Here is a 21,698-nt window from a genome sequence, read left to right as displayed (position 1 = left end):
TTGTCTGACTCCTGTAGGAGAAAGTTTTTTGCAGATACCTATAGCCAGACTAGGAAAAACAGGAAGATCTAGGAGGTTGGCAAAACAGATTATCAGTTTTATAATTCACCATCAACATATTTAAAAGCTTTCAAGGTTTAAAAACACAATATATATGCATGAACATATTCAATTAAAAAAATATTCCACTTAATCTACCAGTATCATTTTATATGTTACCTTTCTTTTTTTGTGGCAAACTTTCACAAGCAGGACTTCCAGGGTAACAGAATTTTGTTCATTTTCTGAGTTTTGTGATGGCTTATCTAAACAGAAAATCAATACTTTAAAATGTATTTTTTAAAAAACATAAATATAGTACTCATTTTCCTAAGAAGTCTGGCAATTTCAAACAAAAAAGACTTCCTATAATGAAGCCTTCTTAGAAGTTTACCCACTCTTTTTTCCCAAAATCAGTTCCAAATTTGCAGTGAACTCCTTAAAAGCCTTTATATATAAAGTTATTTAAATAAACCCTTCAGAAGAAAATTCTAATTACACTCCTACATACTGTGATTTTCTTTTGATTCAAATAAGATGGCTCAATTATTTTAATTAATACTAAAAATTTTACTGATTACTTCTGCTATAAAGATTTCACACTTAAAACAAAAAAAGAATATAATAAACTGCTAGTCAAAAGTATTTTTGATAAATACAGTTAAAAGCTTCTTGGCAGAAAAAACAAATGAAATCGTTCAAGAGAGACAACCACAAAATACACATTTTTAATTTTTTTCCTTCTCACAAAATCTCTTACTAGAAAAATTACTTAGCTTAACATACATTTACATTGAACTAGTTACTATTATATATGTTTCATTTTGAATGCACAGAGATGTTAAACTAAAAAGTTCTTGAATTTGACCAGGACTTGTGACCAAGGAATAAAAAATGGATTTCAAAAAATATTAAACATTTAAAAAGTTATATAATATAAACATTATATTATCATTTCACAAAAAAGATAGCTATTTTTTGGCCTTTTCTCCAGAATTTCTCTAAAGCCTAAATGGGATAACAAAAACCAAGATATTTTACTATCTAGGGGAATCTCTTGGTTTACAAAGTTTAGGGATTTTAATTTTAAGTAATAGTCTAAATTCTCTATATCAATTAACTAACAAAGGTTTTTGCAAATTAAGGTTCCAGAGTACTTCTTTATAAGTTACTTGTCTTTAATCCCAAAGGCATTAATAGTTCAAAACTTAAAATATTTAATCATTCATCATTAAGTTTCAATAACATATAGAACTACTATAATAGATGAATCCATAAACATACAGATATAAAGTAATTTTTGTTCTGAGATTCTGGAGAACTTTTTTTTTCTACTTAAAAACATTCTTGTTATGCAGGGTGTGTGCATAAAATAAATTTGAATCAGTCTCTCTGAAAGTTGTATCCAGGATAAAAACACTTTTAATATAGCAAAAAATAATCCAACGTCTAAAATGCAATAACAAAAATACTCTCTGAACAATACTCACCATGAAAATAGTACCCTAACAATCTTTGTGTATTCATTCTAAGCAGTTTCAAGTAGTAATTGCTAACCAAAAGTCTTCATTTAAAAACAAAAGAAAAAGTAATCAGATTTTAGGGATCTTGACATTGGTTTTCTATCCTGGTTTCTTAAAAATACTATTTAAAAAAAATAAAAAACTACAAATATACCTTCAATAGACAAGAGAGGCAATATATCTGCTTCTTCCCAACTTCCACTAATTTCAAAGTTATAATAGGAAATTATTTTCTGGAAACAGAAGTATCAACAGAGTTTACTTTCTCATTTACTTCATTAACATCAAGAAAAAATAAAAACTTCAAGTGAATTCGAGCAATTTTTGAACTTTATGTATTTTGTCGTGTAGACAGGAAAAAAGTTTAATTGGACTACTTTCCAATTAATTTCAACTAATTAATACAATTAAAATTAATTTGATTCAATTAATATTAACTAACCAAATAATATTGATTACTATTAATTAGTAAATCTTATTATATTAATATCTGTCACTAATTTCAGTGACAGATAATTTATATATGTTTTATATAAGTCCCTGGGAACAAAGGGCTAACAAACTTATAAAATTCAAATTATAAGCTTCTAAAGTATTAGAGTCCATGTACTTTAGAAGTACCACAGAAAACCAAGTATGATGAATGATTAGAAATAAGGACTCTTATGAGATGATTATAAATGATTTAGGAAAACAGAACATAAAAATGCTACTCAGGTTACTTCTATATAAAAAATAGACCAGATCTAAGGCAAAACTAGAAGTTACATTAACTGCTATTACAGATATGATCAGGTTTCAAATTTCTTACATAAAAAACCTGATTAGTTATCAATCCATTCTAAAATAACTATTTTGTTTATTATTAAATTTTGTTTCTTACTAAACAGCACCAAGGATGACCAACTTGACATGTTTCTCATAAAGGTTTTACTACATTACATGATAATTAAAGGATACACACACATTTAAGACAGACAAGCTAAGAGGCATTTTATCCATTTGAAACCAACTGAAACTTTACCCAGCATGCTTTCACCTCTTTTAATGAAGTAACATTTAAGACTATATAATATTCTTTGTACAATATCTAACATATTGATATATCCCACTGCTAGTAGTGGTTGTTTCAGTTGTTTTACTGCTGTGTTTTTTTAAAAATATGATGCAATAATATCAACTCAAAATATTTACGCAGAAGGGGTTCTACTCAGGAGACTCTTCACCTATTCCAGACTCTAAGGCAATTAATTAAAATTTTCATCATTAGTCTTTATAATTTAAAGTTCAAAAAACATTGGAAATAAAAAATGGTAGGGGCCGGCCCCGTGGCTTGGTGGTTAAGTGCATGCGCTCCGATGCTGGTGGCCCGGGTTCGCATCCCGGGCGCGCACCGAGGCACCACTTCTCCGTCCATCCTGAGGCCGAGTCCCACATACAGCAACTAGAAGGATGTGCAGCTATGACATACAACTATCTACTGGGGCTTTGGGGGGAAAAAATAAATAAAATAAAAAAAAAATCTAAAAAAAAAAAAAGGCAAAATCTAAGAAATTTAATTTTATGAAAAGATTTTCCCACTATTTTCTACTTATGATCTCTGGAAAGATGATGGGTCTGAGTTGGGCAAGACAATATTATACAGCTTTTTTTTTCTTTTTTTGTGAGGAAGATTAGCCCCGAGCTAACATCCACTGCCAATCCTCCTCTTTTTGCTGAGGAAGATTGGCCTTGAGCTAACATCTGTGCCCATCTTCCTCTACTTTATATGTGGGACGCCTGCCACAGCTTGGCTTGATAAGTGGTGTGTAGGTCTGCACCCGGGATCCGAACCTGTGAACCCTAGGCCACCAAAGTGTAGCGCACAAACTTAACCACTACATCACTGGGCCGGCCCCTATACAGCTTTTGTTTTTAATAGCAATAGTTAGAGCCCTAAGAAGTATTGTTTAGAGATAAGAGCTAGAATTTCATCTATTTAGATATGAGCCAGATGAAGCTGACATTCACCTTTAAGAATGATCACACACAGCATTGATTAATTTAACAAGTTCAAAATCTACTTAGAACTTAGATAGCAGGAAAGCAGCAAGGAAACCAGGCTATGAACAAGAACTTATGTATAAGGTCTACCTACAATTTTTTTTTTTTTTTTTTTTTTTTGCTGGGGAAGATTTGCCCTGAGCTAACAACCATTGCCAATCTTCTTTTCGCTTGAGGAAGATTCGCCCTGAGCTAGTATCTGTGCCAATCTTCCTTTATTTTTTATGTGGGTTGCAGCCACAGCATGGCTGACGAGCAGTGTAGGTCCGCGCCCAGGATCTAAACCGTGAAGCTAAACTTAACCACTAAGCCACGGGGCTGGCCCCCCACCTACAAATTTTAAAAGCTTTTAATGCAGAGTTTCTTTTTTTTTTAAAGATTTTATTTATTTATTTTTTCCCTCCAAAGCCCCAGTAGACAGTTGTATGTCATAGCTGCACATCCTTCTAGTTGCTGTATGTGGGACGCGGCCTCAGCATGGCCGGAGAAGCGGTGCGTCGGTGCGCGCCCGGGATCCGAACCTGGGCGGCCAGCAGCGGAGCGCACGCACTTAACCGCTAAGCCACGGGGCCGGCCCTAATGCAGAGTTTCTTAAAATTTGTTCCTCCAACAACCTACTTCTGAATTATCTTGGGGCTTTATTAAAATGTTGGCTCCTAAGCTCCAGCAAAACCCTAGTAGATCTGAGTCTTTGTAGGATCCAGGTATATGTATTTTAAACAAACTATCAAAATGCTTCTACACACACTAAAATTTAGGAACCACTACTTTTAAAGTTTAAAAGAGTTGCAAGTTACATCCTCTACATCCCATTATTGACCACAGAAAGCAATAACTGAAATTGTTGAGGTCAACTAAAGAGAAATTAAATGATCAGAATTAATATCTTTTCCATTAAGTATAATTTTATAAATTTACACACAAAAAAATAAGATTTTTACGTTCACAAAGGTGTTTTGTTGTTAGAATGCTAATTTATTTACTTTTAAGTACATACCATTTTTGTGGAAGAAACCAGTAAATGTAAGCTGCAGATGTGCTGACAAGCTAAAGAAAACAAACAAAATATTTTATCACTTTAATGCTCTATAATAAAAATAGCCTAGACTTTAAAATATAACATTGAAATCAAAGCTACTTCAGCTAATTTATAAATATTTGATTTCTTATTCTTAACTCTATCCAAGCCCATGACTCCATGCTTTCCCTACTAAGTATGATATCCAAAACAGTGTGTCTATACACATAAAAAAAACAAAAACCCACAACATACAAAAATAAAAACAAAAACACCAAAGGAGTAAGGCAGAAAAAACAAACCACCAAATGAGAGGCAAGATAATCTACTGTGCTTTAGTGTTCTACCTATAACATGAGCATGGGTTTCCCTTCCCACCCCTCAAAAAGGAAATTTTGATATGGGTAGCTGAATCCATGTAAAAATCCATGTTTGAATATTTTAAAGCTATGGAAATTCGACCTCCTAACAAATGATGCAGAACTATCACTTTCTACTTCAATTAGGGGTGAAATACACAATTACAATCTTCTATAGATTTGTATTTTACTGTTTCAACATGTCATTTTCACTTTTAGTTTTAGAAGCAATGGAAAAGAAAAAGGAATAATAAACTATAGTGATTCTTTTGTTTTGAAAAATATCTAACAATGGAAAAACTATTAAGATGGGAAAGAATCAAGAGAAACATCAAGAGGCGTTTGTAATACCTTAAAACTACAAAAGAGAGCAACCTATTTGTTGATCAGGAGCCATTCATAACTTTCCAAAACACAGCTTCTGTCGTGTGATACAGACACCAGATTACAGAGGGCTATAGAGAACAGATTTGGGGAAAAGGAAGTAGTATTGATCCTTTACTCAAGAAATTTACTAGTGTAAAGAATGAAAGAAAATAGTAGTTAAAGGGCATTAAGGATAATAAAGGGTATGTTTTTGTTTTTTTTAAAAATGGTGACAATCTAGGCATTCTTAAAATCAGAGGGGAAGAGTTATGTAAAGACATTGAAGCAAGAGAGCATTAAGGAGCAAGTAATGATTGGAAATGAGGACATATTATAAAGAGGTTAGCCTCGTAACTTTGCCTGGGACACCTCGTCTTCTTAGAGAACTAAGAGGTGAGTGAGATTTCAGCAGAAAATGTGAGGATGTCTCTATCTTCTTAGTCAGGTAAGCCATGAAACCGTATGCTACAAAACTACAGGGTAGGGGTTCAAAGAGCATTTCTAGAACAGTACTAAGAAAAGTATGCTAGGTTATCAGGAGAGGACAAAAATTGACTAAGAAGGGTGGAAGTCTAAGAGTCCAAGCAGAGTTAGAAAGCATAAATATGAGGGAAAAACTAAGAATAACAACTGTAACTTAAGTATCAACAAAATAAAAGTCATATACAATAGGATTTTTGAATACAGGTAATTCACGTGTATTACTCACTTGCTGACATCAATCAGATACCTTTTTAAAATACATGAGGAGTGGGGAGGATGAAGGTTGACTACAACAGGGGCATGAGGGAATTTTTAGGGTTCTTTATCTTGATTGTAGTGGTGGTTACCTGTCTATATGCATTTGTCAAAACTCAGAACTATACACCAAAAAGAGTGAATTTGACTGCATAGAATTCATACCTCAAAAAAAAAAAAAATACATTAACAGCATTGACTGTAAAGGGGCCCAAAGGAATTTTTCAAGGTGATGGAAATGTTCTATATCTTGATTATGGTTATGGTTATGCAACTGTATATGTGTCAAAACTCAAACTATATACTTAAGGTGGGTGTATTTTATTGAATGTCAATTATAATGAAAGTTGATTTTTAAAAGTATATCCACCATCTACAAAATCTACATGCCATTATACTAAAAGATAACTAGCATTTTCCTATAAAAAGTTCCATAAATGTCACCTTAGAAAGCAGAATTAGCAAAACTCCAAAACATAATTGAAAGACATAGAGGAATATTCTATAATTTCCATGTTAGAAGATAATCCACTAGTCATAACCAATCTATCCTATTCTTAGTTGCTTCAGTTAAACCTACATACTAAGGCCAGATTAATTTTCTTAAAACACCATTTTGTAAGTATTATTTCTTTCTCCAAATTTTCTCATGAGTCCTCAACTGCCAAATCGTTTGTCTAACTGCTGTCTGTAAGATGGCTCCCATTCCTTTTTATTTCCACTAAAGCCTTATATAGGAAAATAGAATAGAATGATAAAATAGAGACAAAAAATCCAAGTTTGAGTTCTGGCTCCAGTTATTAGCTGAGACCTGATATCTATAAAATGAGGAAATGACTTCTCTCAAGATTGCGAGGCTTGTATAAAATAATAAAGCATCCATCAAAGTACTTTCTCTCTTCTACAAAGACCCCATCCCCAACCATTCCAGAGCTTAATGATGAGAGCTTAATTTCCTTTATAAGCACTTGTATTTACCACTTTTTTGTCACTATTTTTTCACACATATTCTTTTTTGACAATCTTTTTATTATATCAGTGTCCCTAGCACCTCCCAGTGTCTTACAGAAAGGCACTCAACAAATGCTTTTCATAATGATACTGATGTCCTCCTAGATTAACAAGATTTTTAAGGTCAGGGATCATGACCTGTAATACTTACAGTATTATTTACATTGTTTTTAATTGGAAATGTGATTCTAACTTCCAACTTTGAAATGCCAGAAACATCTTGCATTGATATAACCCCCAAAATATTTTAAATTAGTGTTATTCAAAATGTGGTCTGTAAAGTAAGGTCATTGGGGAAACTGCTATCATTCTACAACAGGGGAAGAAATTGAGAATAAGACTTTAAAAATCTTTATAGAAATTTAACATTGCCATAACATCCAAGCATGTGATCAGTATATTTATAAAAGTATCCATCTATAAAAGATTAGAAATTAAAAACAAACAAAAAGGTCCTTCACCACAGATGGTTTGAGACACAGTTTTAAATGGTACATTGTAAGTTAAATGAGGTAGCAAGCACATTCAGCCATCATTATAACATAGTTTCTTAGAGAAAAGGAATTTCAAATATCAATTAACCAAATTAAAAAATAACTGAGAATGTGATCTGCTATATGTACAATCTCCCCTCCTCCTTCCCCCTCCGAAAATTAAACACTGTGATATATACCTAGAATAAAATGTTACAATGAGGCCTAGTTGATCCCTTCCATAGGTGGCTTCATCCAAGGAAAAAGGGCAGTTTTATTTCCCTTCTTGATTTACCCTCTTCCCTCTCTTGTGGCTACCGTATCCACATCTTAATTGGTTAAGCTGGATCAGAAGAAAGGAAGGAAAAGAAAGAAACATGTAGAACTGGTCAGGCCTATTTGGCTTTAAGATGCAGATAAAGATTTGGTTCATCTTTCTGATGTGTTCTCTATCTGTATCTTCTGAGGAAGCAAGCAATAAGGCATTAGGAAACTAGAAGGGGAATTTGGAATTTTGGGACAAGATTACAAGCACAAACATCTGACAATTCTAAAGCAGTCTGCAGAATGAGGTTAAGTGAATTTAAATTCATAAGGGACTAACATTTTGAGATGAAATTCACCTAGGATAATCAAATTTTAAGAATAGCCAGATCCCACAGAAAAACCAAAGTTTTTATGCTGGTAAGAAACCAAGATTAGTGCCTCTAATTTGTACACATTAATCTGATAGAGGTAGGTATAAGGCTTCATTTCTAGGGTCATGGCTGTATTACCTCAAAACAGGTCAAGTTTGATGATCAACTATTTGGCATGTAAACTGTTAGATGTCAGTTATTCAACTTTTCCTATATATTTAATGCTATGATGCATAAAGCTGAGGAACTGGTGACTACATCAAGCCCACTATTCTGAAATCCACTGTCTCTTTTTAGGTTCAGACACAAGGATGGGAACACTCTTGTAGGGAGAAGATAAAGTTGAACGAGGGGAGGAAGTTAATTAAACATAAATGAATCACTTTCCAGAAGTATTGTAGACAAAATATAAAGGAATTATTGTATTTATTTATTTATTTATTTTTGTGAGGAAGATCAGCTCTGAGCTAACATCCATGCTAATCCTCCTCTTTTTGCTGAGGAAGACCGGCCCTGAGCTAACATCTATTGCCAATCCTCCTCTTTTTTTTTCCCCCAAAGCCCCAGTAGATAGTTGTATGTCATAGTTCACATCCTTCTAGTTGCTGTTATGTGGGAGGCGGCCTCAGCATGGCCAGAGAAGTAGTGCGTCGGTGCGCGCCCGGTATCCGAACCCGGGCCACCAGTAGCTGAGCGCGCACACTTAACCGCTAAGCCACGGGGCCGGCCCAAGGAATTTTTGTAAACCCAAAGATCATACAAGGATGAACATTAAAAAAATTTGTTCTTAAACACTTAGATTTTAAGAATCAGATATGCTCAGTGGCAAGTGATAAGGCACCTTCAGGAGTAAGCATGTAAAAAGAAATGTATGGCCCTGGTTCTGAAAAAGGAACTAAAGCATGAAAGATGCTGATTTGAAAATAACTTCAAAACTTACAGTCAAGACAGGATTGTAAAAAAAAAGAGAAAGAAAAGGGGAAGAAGACATCAAATATTATTAATGGTGGAAAAGACATACAATCAACTTAAGAAGCAGCCTGAAGTTTTAAAAATGCAGCTAAATCTACAAAAGAGAGGGGTGCCAATCATTAATGCATATATCTATTTAAAATAATGTATGGCTTTCTTAGGATAAAGATCAACATTCTTAAATAGCCTACAAGGCTCTGCATTATCTGGCCAAAGCCATCTGCTCATCTAATGCCACTCTCCCTGCTCTCTCTAGTCAGCTCCTTTGGCCTCAAGTGACATATGAATAATATTCCCCTTACCTAGAATTATCTATCTGCTCACCCTCTCACCCCATTTTACTCCTATATTCATGTTTTAAATCTCAGCTCATTTCTTCAGGGAAGCCCTCCCTGACTAGTACTCCCAAATCCAAAACCTCAAACAAGAGCTGGTCCTCCTGCTCTATACACTCATAGTTTGCCTATACTTTTCTTTCTCAGCACTTGTTTTATAATTATATTTATTATAAATATGTCTTTTTTCCCTAAATGCCGATAAGCTCCATAAAGGCAGCGTCTTCATCTGTTTTGCTCACCATTATATCCCCTAGGACTTAATATAGTGTCTGGGACATGGTACACTAAGGAAATGGGAATCCCAGAAAAAAATAGATCCAGACCTTGTTATTATACAAAAACACGCTTAGAAAAGGGCCATTACCAATTCAAAAGCTTAGGTTGTTAAGAACAACAACAAAAAGTGATGAAAGGCACTTTACCTTAGCAACCTACTAAAAATACAGGCTTGAAAATATCCCTAGTAAAAGTTCTAGTTCAGGTATCTTTCAGGGGACTTCTCCAGCTATTAACAGCAGACCAGTAATGGAAGATGATTAAGGAGAAGAGAGAGGAGACATTTTGCTTTTCATTTGGCCCCAGGAAATACTTTTTGGAAGCAACTCCAATTTGGAAATCTTTCCATGCTGCCTTTCAGTCAGTGGAGATGCACTTCTCAGAAGTCAGGACTTACAACTAGAGAATTCCAAAACTGGTAGGATTAATAGCACAAGAGACCCTTGGGATCCTGCTAGGATGGAAAACTACAGAAAGACCAGAGATTTATTCCAATAAGCCATAGTGCTTGATCAAAACCTACAATAAATTAGAGTGCCAGAAACAAGAGCTGGAGAGGATAGGATATCAAGCATTATATCAGACATTCTAAAAAGAAAATAAAGATGTTTTAAATATACATAATCAAACCAAAAAAGCAAGGAGAAACATCAGAAAGAACTTGGAGACTAGAGGTACAACCACTATCAATTTCTAAAATTTGCTAGTTGCTATGGAGTTTTTAGAAGCCATTCTTCAAGGAAAAAAACAATCTTCATAGATGGTAAGCTTCATTATTGAGTTTTAAGGTTACAAATGACAATTCTGGTCTATTGTTGTGAATTGACTGACACCTTAAAGACATAAAAACCATGAAATGTCCCATGTTTTTCTTTTTTCTTTCAGCTCCTTCCACTAATAAGTTTCTGCTGTTATCTGTGACTAGTAAGATAACTGTAAATCTAGAGTACAAAACACATAAAAGATCCTGGAACACTAACTTCATTTTGCACAGATAATGCTAGGAATTTGGTTTGGTTTATAAGTCACTACAAATGTCATAAAAAGGTCAGGCATTTGATTGTTCTAACTTTCTGGCTGTAATACTATTGTATTTTTGTGTATCTTGATATTCCCCTGGAACTTTGGAGAATGAAATACATTGGGTTTGGGAGTGGAGACATTACAACTTTACAAGTGCTGAATGAACTTGATTTCCAGTGGAAGACTCCCAGACTACAGCTGTTGAACAGATCCAGAATCCAATTAAACTGAATAAGATTTCTATGTCTGAGATGGTACAGAATAAAATTATAGATGTGAGAGAGATACTTTTTTGTAGATGATTTAAGATTTTAACTTCTACTAATTAATGTCACAGAACAACAAAGATTTATTTTGTTCTCCTGTAAGAGAATTAGACCACAGATTTTAGAAGCAAAGTTTTATAGTGCTAGCATTACATACCGGTGTCTAGGGAACTTCTTACGATCCTAAGTGATAAGTTTAGAAGAAGAAAAGGATTATGCCTAATTTGAAGTGAGAAATACATTGAAGTAATTTAATAATATAGGGTCTCGGGGGTAAACTTAAAATGAAGCAATTTCCGAATTCATTTTAGTGACTCTGGGAGCAACACTGAGACATTCATAAAGATCCTGAGGAGGCTGAAGCACCCAGTACAGTAACTCAATACCTCCTGGGCCTCAAGTGCCTTGTTGGGTATTAAGCACGGTCAGCTTCAACAGAGTTAGGTCTGTTAAAAAAAAAAAAAAAAAAAAAGAGAGATCTGGGGGGGTTGAAATAGCCAACTCGCTGGTCCCAGGTGGACCCCAAAGATTGAAAAAGTTGTTTTTCAAAATTACAAGCAGAGAGTTGCAAATTCTATGCAACTCTCTGATGTTTCTGTGAGTTGGGTAACAACACTTCTGTTACAGTACTGGCCTAGCTGCTGAACGCACTGGGTCAAAAGGAACAAAATTTTGGGGTGATTATTCAGAGAAGTGACCAGTATAATCTATCTCCCTCACAACACGTACACTCTAAGGGAAGCTCTGTAATATTTATCAAAGCCAATGTCAAAATGAGATAGTAGTAGGGTTTAGCAGTGATGAAGGTAGAACCTTGATGGGGAAGATGAAGCAAAGGGTCAAGTTTTCTTCTTCTTGGCTCATTCTTGCTTTTTACATGAACCCTCAAAGACCTGGAGGGCAAACTATTAATAGATTTAGGAGAAAAGAAACAGGGAGGTCAGATCTGACTACAGCTTATACTTTTAAGTAAAAAAGGCCCTGAGAATCCCAAAAACTCTGTCCAGGGTAGGAAACCAGACAAGGATCTGAAATAAAAATTTAAGCAAAGAACAGAGTGTGCATGCACTGAGAATATTCTCAGTCCTATATTGTCAGGTACTCCTTGGGCAGTAATAGATGGACTAAGGTAAAGATTTGGGATCTCAGCTTCTAGAATGGAATATCAAAGCTTATTTACAAGTCAGGATTGCCTGGATATGAAAATATAAATTACATTTCAGTCCTACAAGATCTCAAGATATAAAATTATAAATGTGATTTTACAATTCAAGTAACAAAATAACCTAACTCAAAAGCCAAACTTTAAATATAAGCAGCAACCGCAAAAATAGCATCTTGTACCAGGTCACTAAAACGAGAAACCACAAAAGCATCATTAAGTCAGCGTATATCCTATCTAAATTGGTAAGATACAACTTAAAACTTTAAGAGAAAAAGAGGGCCGGCTCCGTGGCTTAGCGGTTAAGTGCGCGCGCTCTGATGCTGGCGGCCCGGGTTCGGATCCCGGGCGCGCCCCAAGGCACCACTTCTCCGTCCAGCGCGAGGCCGAGTCCCACGTACAGCAACTAGAAGGATGTGAACCTATGACATACAACTATCTGCTGGGGCTTTGGGGGGAAAAAAATGAATAAATAAAATCTTTATAAGAGAAAAAGAAAAATCCAAGGTGGCAATTTTTCCAACCCTATTTTTAAAAAATCTAGTACTTTTAGTTCTGCCTTTTCCCTAAAAGTAGTCAATGAATAAATAAATACCACCCAAGTTCCTGTTTCTCTTTAGAATAGTATCCAACTTTCTTTAGTTTACATATAAAAGAATTAATGGAAGCACACTGTCTAGGAATGGAAGCATACTGTCTAGCCTAGGCAGACATTAGGCTACTCAGAACATTTAGGGATTAGTTCTGGGTATCACATTTGAAAACATAAAAGTAGATTTTGTCCAAAGGGTCAAGTTTCTGAAACTATCATGTGATGAACATATTTCAAATATAAAATAAAGTTAGGAATATTTTGCCCAAAAGATGTAAGAAAGGGAAAGGATAAGATGGAAAAAAAGAGAGCCTCTCTCAGATTTGAAGATGACTACTTAGAAGAGATGTGATGTTATGAAGCACCCGGTAAAGCACCTAGCATACAGTAAGTACACCATAAATATAAGTCTCTATCCTTCCTTAGATGAGGTTGTAGAATTAATACCAACTGTAGAAGTTATAGAAACTTTGATTCAAAATGCAAGAAACCAGTAATAGAGATAAACAATAATGAGTACAACTGTCTTAGAAAACAGTGAGTTCCCAGAATTGGAGGTATTTAAGACAATCTTAAGGATTCTCTGCCAGGGATGCTATAGAAGTAATTCCTAATTTGCGTATGAGTTTGGACCAACTGACTTCTAGGGTTCCTTCTAACTCCTTACAATATTGAGGTGATCACTAGGGAAATGATCACTATAATTTTTCCTCTTTCCTCAAATATGTCACTTAATGTAAACTGATAGGTTATCTTACCTATGAGATTCTTGCTCTCCTTTCATTTTCTCTACTTTTGATAACATATCATCAACTTTAAATGTTTTCCTGGAAGAAACAGATAAACAAAATAATCACTTCTCAACTGGGAAAAACAAACAGATTACACTTTATTGTCACTATAATAGGCAAGTTGGAAATCTGATTTTGACTATTTTTAATAAGATAAATTATGGATGGTTAGCCATAACAATAAATACTTTTGAGACAGTGTATGTTATAATACAGCAGACAAGCCTTCAAGTCCCATCTCAAGCACTAACTTTTCCAAGAAACCTTTTGTAATTATTCCCAAACCAGAGTGATTTCTCCTTACCTATGGCACTTGTTTTATATTTATTTTGACATTTAGTCTCTTAAGTGTGAAACGTGCATAAATATTCTCTTTCTCTTACTTGACTATAAGGTCCCATGGCTCTCCAAGGAAAGCCACATAGTGCTTGGCATAGTGCCTTATACTTGGTAGGTATTCAAGCATCTGTTGGACTGAGCTAAAGAAATGCAAATTACGTATATTTGCAACATTCATAGTTCTATTAAGTAACCTGACAAATACGTGCTAGCGCTATCACATAAAAATGGATATTCTACAAAACATATCTGAAGTTAATTAAACATCCTCAAAGATTGTTAGCAATGGTTAAAGTTAAATGATATGTCATATTAAAGAGATGGTTGTCACCATCATGAAAAAATTTTCAAGTTTAGGGGACATACCCATCAAATCATAATAAAATTATTAGCCTTTAACTTAACAAGTTTTAAGAGAAAAAAGTAATTTTTCCATAAAATAGAAACTTAAGAATAATACCCCCAAGCAATTTAAGAATGAACAGATTCTAAAACAAGCCTCATCTTAGTTCTTAAGGTGGTGTACTATTTACAACCTAGAGAGAGAGGTTAAAAATCTAGACCCACAAATAATATGCTAATTGGAAACAACTATTTCTCTTTATACTCAAATATTCTCTTCAAATGTAAGACTTGAAAAGCTTAATGTATTCCCCATTAATTATTTTGTAAAGCCCAGATACTAGAAATTATTAATATGCTCATTCTTCAAAATAGCGATTATACTCAACTACTAGCATAAAAATTATCAGCAGAGAAATGTTAATGCAAATATATTGCAGTAAAATACTGATCAGAAGAGTGGAATTGATACAATCTATACTTCAGGTGAATAAATAGCCTCCATTAACAAAAGATCTTTTTAAAAAAAGCTTCTCTCTTTACCTTTAGAGTTACTGAAAACTTCAATATTAAAGTTTCATCCAATAGAGCATAGTAAGAAGTACTTTATGAGGATGGCAATACATCTTCAATCTCCACAGATTAGAGAGAAGAAAGAAGAAAAACATAGGATTCTTTCAGGCTAGTTATAAATAACTTTCAGTATAAATACTGAAATGTACTACTGAGGAGGGTTGTAAAGCTACTGGAAACTTTTAAGAGTAATATGTTTATCTTTCTGTAATGATTAAGAAGAAATCCTGTCTGTAGGAAGAAAAGTTAGACTGTAAGTCACAAGGTTCATCTCTTCCAACATCATGGAGCTGTGCATAGGAGAAGTGCATAGGAGAACTGAGTACTAACAACCATTTGAAATAGGTAAGATCATAAGGGCAACTCAGCCTTCCTTAGGAAAAAACAAAATAAACCACATAAGCAACTATACAAAAGTAGCCCTACCTCCCAATACCAAGTAGTTCTGTTCTTTAGAAAGGTACTGCCACTGAGCTCAGATTTAACAAGGGAAAAAGTTATCAAAAGGTCATCAAAAAGGAGAATATTTTTGAAATTTCAGGAAATTTTCTTGGGAGAATTCAGAAACAGCTTACATGAAACCTAGTAAAATGGATTCAATAAAAGATGCCCTTCTCCTCACCAGTATTTCCACTGTCAGTGTAGTCAGCCTATGGAATTTGAATACCTCTATGAAGTGAGACTAAAGTACAAGGCAAGTTTAACAAATATATCAGAATTAATATTACAATTGAGTGTATGACTTCAAAGGGAGTGATATGTTTATTCCACCAATGGATATTATGTTGTGATAGTAAAAAAAGGAGTTGCAAAAACATTTTGAGCAAAGGGATAGTACTCAAAGCAATTTTGTAAAAAGAGTTCCAAAAATATTTTGAACAAAGACCACAATCACTGGGCTAAATTCACCACCTTCCAAAGTCACCAACTACTTTGAAAAGGACAACACTCATTTGAAGACATAAGTTGTGGTATAATTTGTCAAAAAATTAGTCTTAATGTCTTATACGGCCAGGTAAATAACAGAAGAATTAAATGATTCCTAATGTAATGCATTTTTGTATGGAAATAAACTAAGTGGAACTTATATGTTTCTTGGCTGGCAAAATTGCTTCAAAACTCCCCCAAAAGATAACTTTTTACCTAAAGGGCAATAAATTAAGAAAATTAGTTTCTACTACCAAGCTTTTAAAATTGCCTCCACCCATTAGCAGACAACAGAAACGTATCCCACAATGAGACAGTCAAATAATCTAGTAAACAAACATGACACAAAAATGAATTTAGATTTTAAATGTATATATTTTTTATCCATTTATGGAATAACTCAAATTTATTTTGAAAAAACTTAATCACTTTCAAATTAAAATCAGGCAACATCTTAGATGATAACTCAACTGATCTTCTGTATTAAAAATACTAAAGGAAGACATTTACTACTACTTAATCAAATTCTCCTATTTTTATAGAATAAATCAGAGGTCAGCAAACTATGGACCACGGGCCAAATCCGGCTTACTGTCTGTTTCTGCACAGCCCATGAGCTAAGAATGGTTTTTACGGATAAACATTTGCAATTGATTTGATGATAGAGAACACTAACTCTCAACCCCAATTAAGCTCAATGTTACCTCCCTCCACCCCATAAAAATAAAAGAATCCCACACTTTTCACTAGTAGGTCTGTATTACAAAACACTGTACTCAATTTATTATATTTTGAATTTCATCAACAAAAAATTTGTGGACATTTGTTTTCTCTCTTTTTGTATAAGTACCTATATCCTATCTAATATCCTTGATTCTGCCTCCTGGACCACAAAGCCTAATTTGGTCCTTTACAGAAAAAGTCTGCTGAACCCTGGCATAGATCAAATAACAGTAGACAGGTAAAGAGCTGACAAATTTAATTCTGTTCCCTAATACATCACCTTCTTCCAGTTATTTAGATGCCTGGCAAGTTTCACCTATTAAATGCACTGCACTCACTTGCGCTGTCTCACTGTCTCTCTCTCTCTCTCAATTCAGAAAGATTACCAGAAGACAAATGGTTTTAACATTTCAATCCTTCAAAATACACCTAGATATATCTACAAAGATAAACTACGTCTTGCTATAGAAAACATGATGCTTACTTAGTAACCAGTAGGAGTCTCCAAAGGAGTTTAGTTTCAAAGTCTATTGAGATAGCTTAATGGTTTTACTAAGTCAACACTATAACAATACTAATTGCTTAGTAGAAGTTCTCTCCTTTAAATTTAAAGTTGTTCACTTGATATGCTCAATAAATAAACTTGCACGTAAGACAAGATACTAGCATTCCATAATCTTATATGATTAAATACTAAATGTTACAAAGCAAAATTAAGCTCTGTCCAACACCTCTAGACTCTACTTTAAGACTAGATGATTACAACTTCTTGTTTTTTAAGGACATTCATCCTACTGACTTCCAAAGTCTCTCCCCTTTAGGAGGAACACCACTAAAGATATAAAATGAGACTTTCTGAACCTATCATTTTAGAAGCAAATTCTTTGTTAGAATATATAAGAAATATTAAAAAATTAACTTCAATTTATGTATCAAAGATAGTTCCCCTGAGCCCTTTAGTATATATTTAAACCCTCAACTTCTATCAAACTCAAAAATAAGTAGTAGTACAGAGTAAAAACATTAGTTAGTAAAATCACTTCATTTACTCACTACTAAATCATTTCTATTAGGAAAAAACTAGTAATAAATTGGGATTTACAAAAATCATCTTGCAACCTATTTAACCAGTCCCTCTCTCATGTCAGTTTTCACATTTAATCTTTAATTAGAAATAGTACTTTAAAACAAAACTTTAACATGGTTTGATCAACTTGAAATAAGATTCATAAAATGTACCTTTTGATGTTTGTTCTGGAGTTTCGATGAGACATGTAAGTAAGAGTTCTGTGCAAAAATATTGGCTATAAAAAAAGTTTTAAAAATATTAAAATTAAATAGGTGAAATTCTAAGAAAAAAATTATATTGATGCATTTTGTTGATTACTTACCGCTATAAGATTTCGAGTTCGAAGAAATCTATAGATCTGCGTGGGTTCTAGGTAACAAGAAACAAAACCCAAACATTACCTAAATTTACTTATTACTTAAGTTGTCAAGAAAATATCAACCCAGCATGTGTTATAACCAATATAAACCAATCACCTGTTATGGCAATCCTATACTAAATATTTATATCAAAAAAATTAGTATGTACAATAACATCAAAAGACATTCAATCTATGGCATATAATCACAAAATGTGTCTACATTTATTTATTTATTTATTTATTTATTTTTGTGAGGAAGATCAGCCCTGAGCTAACATCCTTGCTAATCTTCCTCTTTTTGCTGAGGAAGACCCGCTCTGAGCTAACATCTATTGCCAATCCTCCTCCTTTTTTTTTTCCCCAAAGCCCCAGTAGATAGATGTATGTCACAGTTGCACACCCTTCTAGCTGCTCTACATTTATTTTAAATTTAAGGTTCTCTACAATCTTTTTTTTAAGCCTTACATTTCTAAGGTAGCTACTTTCTAGACTAGTCTGTATGCAGAACTGAAGAGAAGTAGTTATATTCATTTAATTTAGCTAATTTAAACTATTTATAACCCACCTCCTTCCAAAAAGTAGCTGAAATGAGGTAGTTGGATTCAGAAAAGAACTAGCTATTGATGCCAAATAACAAAAAGAAATTTTCACTTTGTGTGTGTGTGAGGAAGATGAGCCCTGAGCTAACGTCCGTTGCCAGTCCTCCTCTCTTTGCTGAGGAAGATTGGCCCTGGGCTAACATCCGTGCCCATCTTCCTCCACTTTACGTGGGACGCCACCGCAACGTGGCTTGAGAAGTGGCGCATCGGTCCGAGCCTGGGATCCGAACCTGCGAGCCTGGGATCCGAACCTGCAAACCCGGGCGGCCAAAGCAAAGCGTGAGAACTTAACCGCTACACCACTGGGCCGGCCCCAAGAAATTTTTACTTTTTAATTGATCTTTTTAAAAATTTGTATAGTAGTCAACCAAAATGGCATAAAGCCGTTTACTAGTTGTCCTAAAACAGATATAGAAGTCAGTTAATATTGAAAGAAACCTGAGACACGAATTGTAGCTAAAATTTTCAGTGAATACTTCTAGTTCAAGTTTTTACATATTTTGTTCAAAGTAAATATTACCTCAATATGTAAATACTACCTCAACACAAATTTTTAAAGTAATCAACAAAGTCTTTCTATGCTGAGTTTAGTTAAAATTTGTTATAAAGGACTTAGGTTATAGATAGAAAATATTTTATATGCGAATACCATAGTGCCAATTACATTAATGACCTATTAGTATCATGCTTCTTTAAACAAAACAGTATCAAAATAAACTAAATATGACTAACTATATTAGTAAACACATCAAAGCATTTAAACTTCGCAGAAACTAAGATATTAGAAAACAATCAAATTGTTTTGTGACCAAATCTAGCTCTCACTGACAGTTCACTTCTCCAAGGTAGACTCATTAGAAAGCAAAACAGCTACAACTTTCTTGGAGGATTTGTCTTCTCATAACATTTAGAAAGAATTTTTAAAATTTCCACTTAATCTTCGGTTAGTTTAGTTTTAGTTTCAAATAAACCAAAAGGAGATGAGATGTACAAACGTGTATGTTTATTGTCATCACTCTGCTTCAGTTCTCCACCATATCTCCAATTTAAAGCCTCTCTAGATTTTTCAAAGTATATTAAGCAAAAGTAAGAATAATGTGAATCTTTCTCAAGCAGGTTCAATATTCGTTTCAATGAAAACTGAAATTCCTTATATTCAATTCCAATGAGAATTTCATGAAGCACTAATGAGAGAGAATGAAAGGAGGGTATTAAACAATGTAATACGTCTTTCCAGGCACAGCTGATGCCATGCCCTTAACATATGCTATGGTAAAACTGTAAATAACGACATTCGGCAGGAGAACCGAGTTTATTCAAGTTTCTGTAAGATATTTAGCTATTAGAGATCATCCAAATTATAACATCCACAGAAAAGCAAAAAGGAAAACAATCAGGATATAACATTAATTAAAGAACAGTTGAGATTATTCATAGTCATGATGTTTTTTATAAATTCTATTGTTTGTTTCCAGACACCTTGCCCCCCTTTCCAAATTAAGTCGTAGTTCGCCCTGGAAACAGACCTTAAAAACAGAAATTGACATAAGAAAACGTTCCGGAATTAAGAAAAGTACAAGGGCAGAATCCCGAGATCGGGCAGAATCCCGAGATCGTCTCAAGAGAAGGGAGATGCTTAAACTCCTCGTGTCTCTGTTTATGTATCCATGAAATGGGTGGATAGACCTGAAAGGTTTAAAGCATCCAAAGGTGCCATGTTAACATGCAGCACCGAGTTGGTGCGAAGGCATTTCAGACTAATGACAATTCGGTCCATTTTACCGCACTCATCTCTTCGCTGGTTTAATTTTTCTCCTCAAAACCTACAACCGAAACCCTTGTACTTGTAGAATCCGAAAGGCATGAAAGAAAGCAAGAACTCGTCTCGGATCTGACTGCGGCTCTAACTGCACACATCTCCAGTCCGACCGTACCCTCATCTAAAAGACGCCTGCTCTTAACGTGGGGCCCCACTGCCTAGCCTCCCGGGTGAACCGTCGGGGGGTCAAGAACCTCACCTGGACCCCCGATTCCACCTCCCCCAAGGGCCCTGGACTTCGGGCCCCCTCGAGCCGTAACCCCTGAACGGGGACAGCCCCCTCCATTTCTCCCTCCACTCCCAAACCAAGTCGACTCCCGATGAGGAAGGGGGGCCCCGCACGAGTGTCCCGGCCCCCCGATGCTGGAAGAGTGGGGGTTCCTGCCCTCAGAGCCTCAGACACACTCACTCTCAAAGGCCTGGAGGAAAAGCTCGTGGTCAGCCTGGACGTGCTCCATTTTCGGCTTCTTCACCGGTAACACCGCTGCCCCCGCCGCTGCCGCCGCGGAGGAGGAGGAGGAGGCCGAGTAACTGCCGCCGCCTCCACAGCCCCCGCCGCCGGATTTGCCGCCCGACGCCGTCGCCGCCGCCACCGCCGCCGAACCCCCGAAGCCGCCTCCCCCGGACCCCGCGCTGGGCCCCGAGCCGCCCCCTCCCCCACCGCCGTGCTTCTGAGGCGCCATCGCGGTTCCTGCCTCCTCCCCCCGCCAGCTACCCGCCGGGCGGCCCCGGAGAGTAAGCGCCTGCAATACCAACCGCTCGCCCCAGCAGGCTCCGGCGGACCGAGGGGGGAAGGAGGAGAGAGGGGAGGAGAGGGGAAGGGAAGGGAGGAGGAGAGGAGGGAAGGAGGGAGGAAAAAAAAAGTGTCTCCTCCTGAGAGCCCCGCTCCGCTCCGGAGGCCGCTCACCCTAGCCTGGCCTCGCTCCGCCCACTTCCCCCGCCCGGCGCTCTGATTGGCCGGCGGGAGCGCGCGCCGCCCGGCCGCCCAGCCCGTTGGCCCGCGGAGTCCCCCGTCAGTCACGCGGAGGCGCTTCTCGCGGAGGCGCGGCTTGGTTGGCCCGTGCGCGCTGCCGATCGCGGGCCCGGCCGCCTCTTTGAACTGAATTCGCGGGAAAATTAGGGGTCGGAGCGGCCTTCCTGCTGGCCCCGGTGCATTGTGGGGAGAGAGGGACCCGGCGAGCGGCTTAGGGAGCCGTTTCTCGCCCTCTGAGCGTCGTCAGTCACCGCCCCCAGGGGGGTACAGGACTCCTGAAGAGAGGCGGGCCTCTGAGGAACTGGGGGCGAGGGGCCTGTTAAATGAACTGAAATCCATTACCGA

At 36.2% G+C, this 21,698-nt stretch overlaps 1 protein-coding gene across 2 annotated transcripts in view; it reads right to left on the bottom strand.

Annotated features, from left to right (window-relative positions):
- Positions 1-21,267, bottom strand: part of SUZ12 (SUZ12 polycomb repressive complex 2 subunit) — a 40,888-nt gene extending 19,621 nt beyond the window's left edge. Inside the window, exons 1-6 of one of the 2 annotated variants that reach the window (XM_004441906.3) lie at positions 20,790-21,267; positions 17,924-17,970; positions 17,772-17,836; positions 13,596-13,664; positions 4,603-4,652; positions 220-305 (exon numbers count right to left, since the gene is read on the bottom strand). In XM_004441906.3, the coding sequence (XP_004441963.1) occupies positions 220-305; positions 4,603-4,652; positions 13,596-13,664; positions 17,772-17,836; positions 17,924-17,970; positions 20,790-21,063 (591 nt within the window). In that variant the 5' untranslated portion in view covers positions 21,064-21,267. The remainder of the gene's footprint in view (positions 1-219; positions 306-4,602; positions 4,653-13,595; positions 13,665-17,771; positions 17,837-17,923; positions 17,971-20,789) is intronic. The other variant, XM_014796385.2, reaches the window with a different exon arrangement.
- Positions 21,268-21,698: the final 431 nt, after the last annotated feature.

Source organism: Ceratotherium simum, chromosome 16, assembly GCF_057802395.1.
Source record: "Ceratotherium simum simum isolate JZ-2026a chromosome 16, ASM5780239v1, whole genome shotgun sequence".
NCBI classification, from domain to species: Eukaryota; Metazoa; Chordata; class Mammalia; order Perissodactyla; family Rhinocerotidae; genus Ceratotherium; species Ceratotherium simum.
Note: the sequence above shows the minus strand (reverse complement) of the source record. Positions and strands in the feature narration are given on the sequence as shown.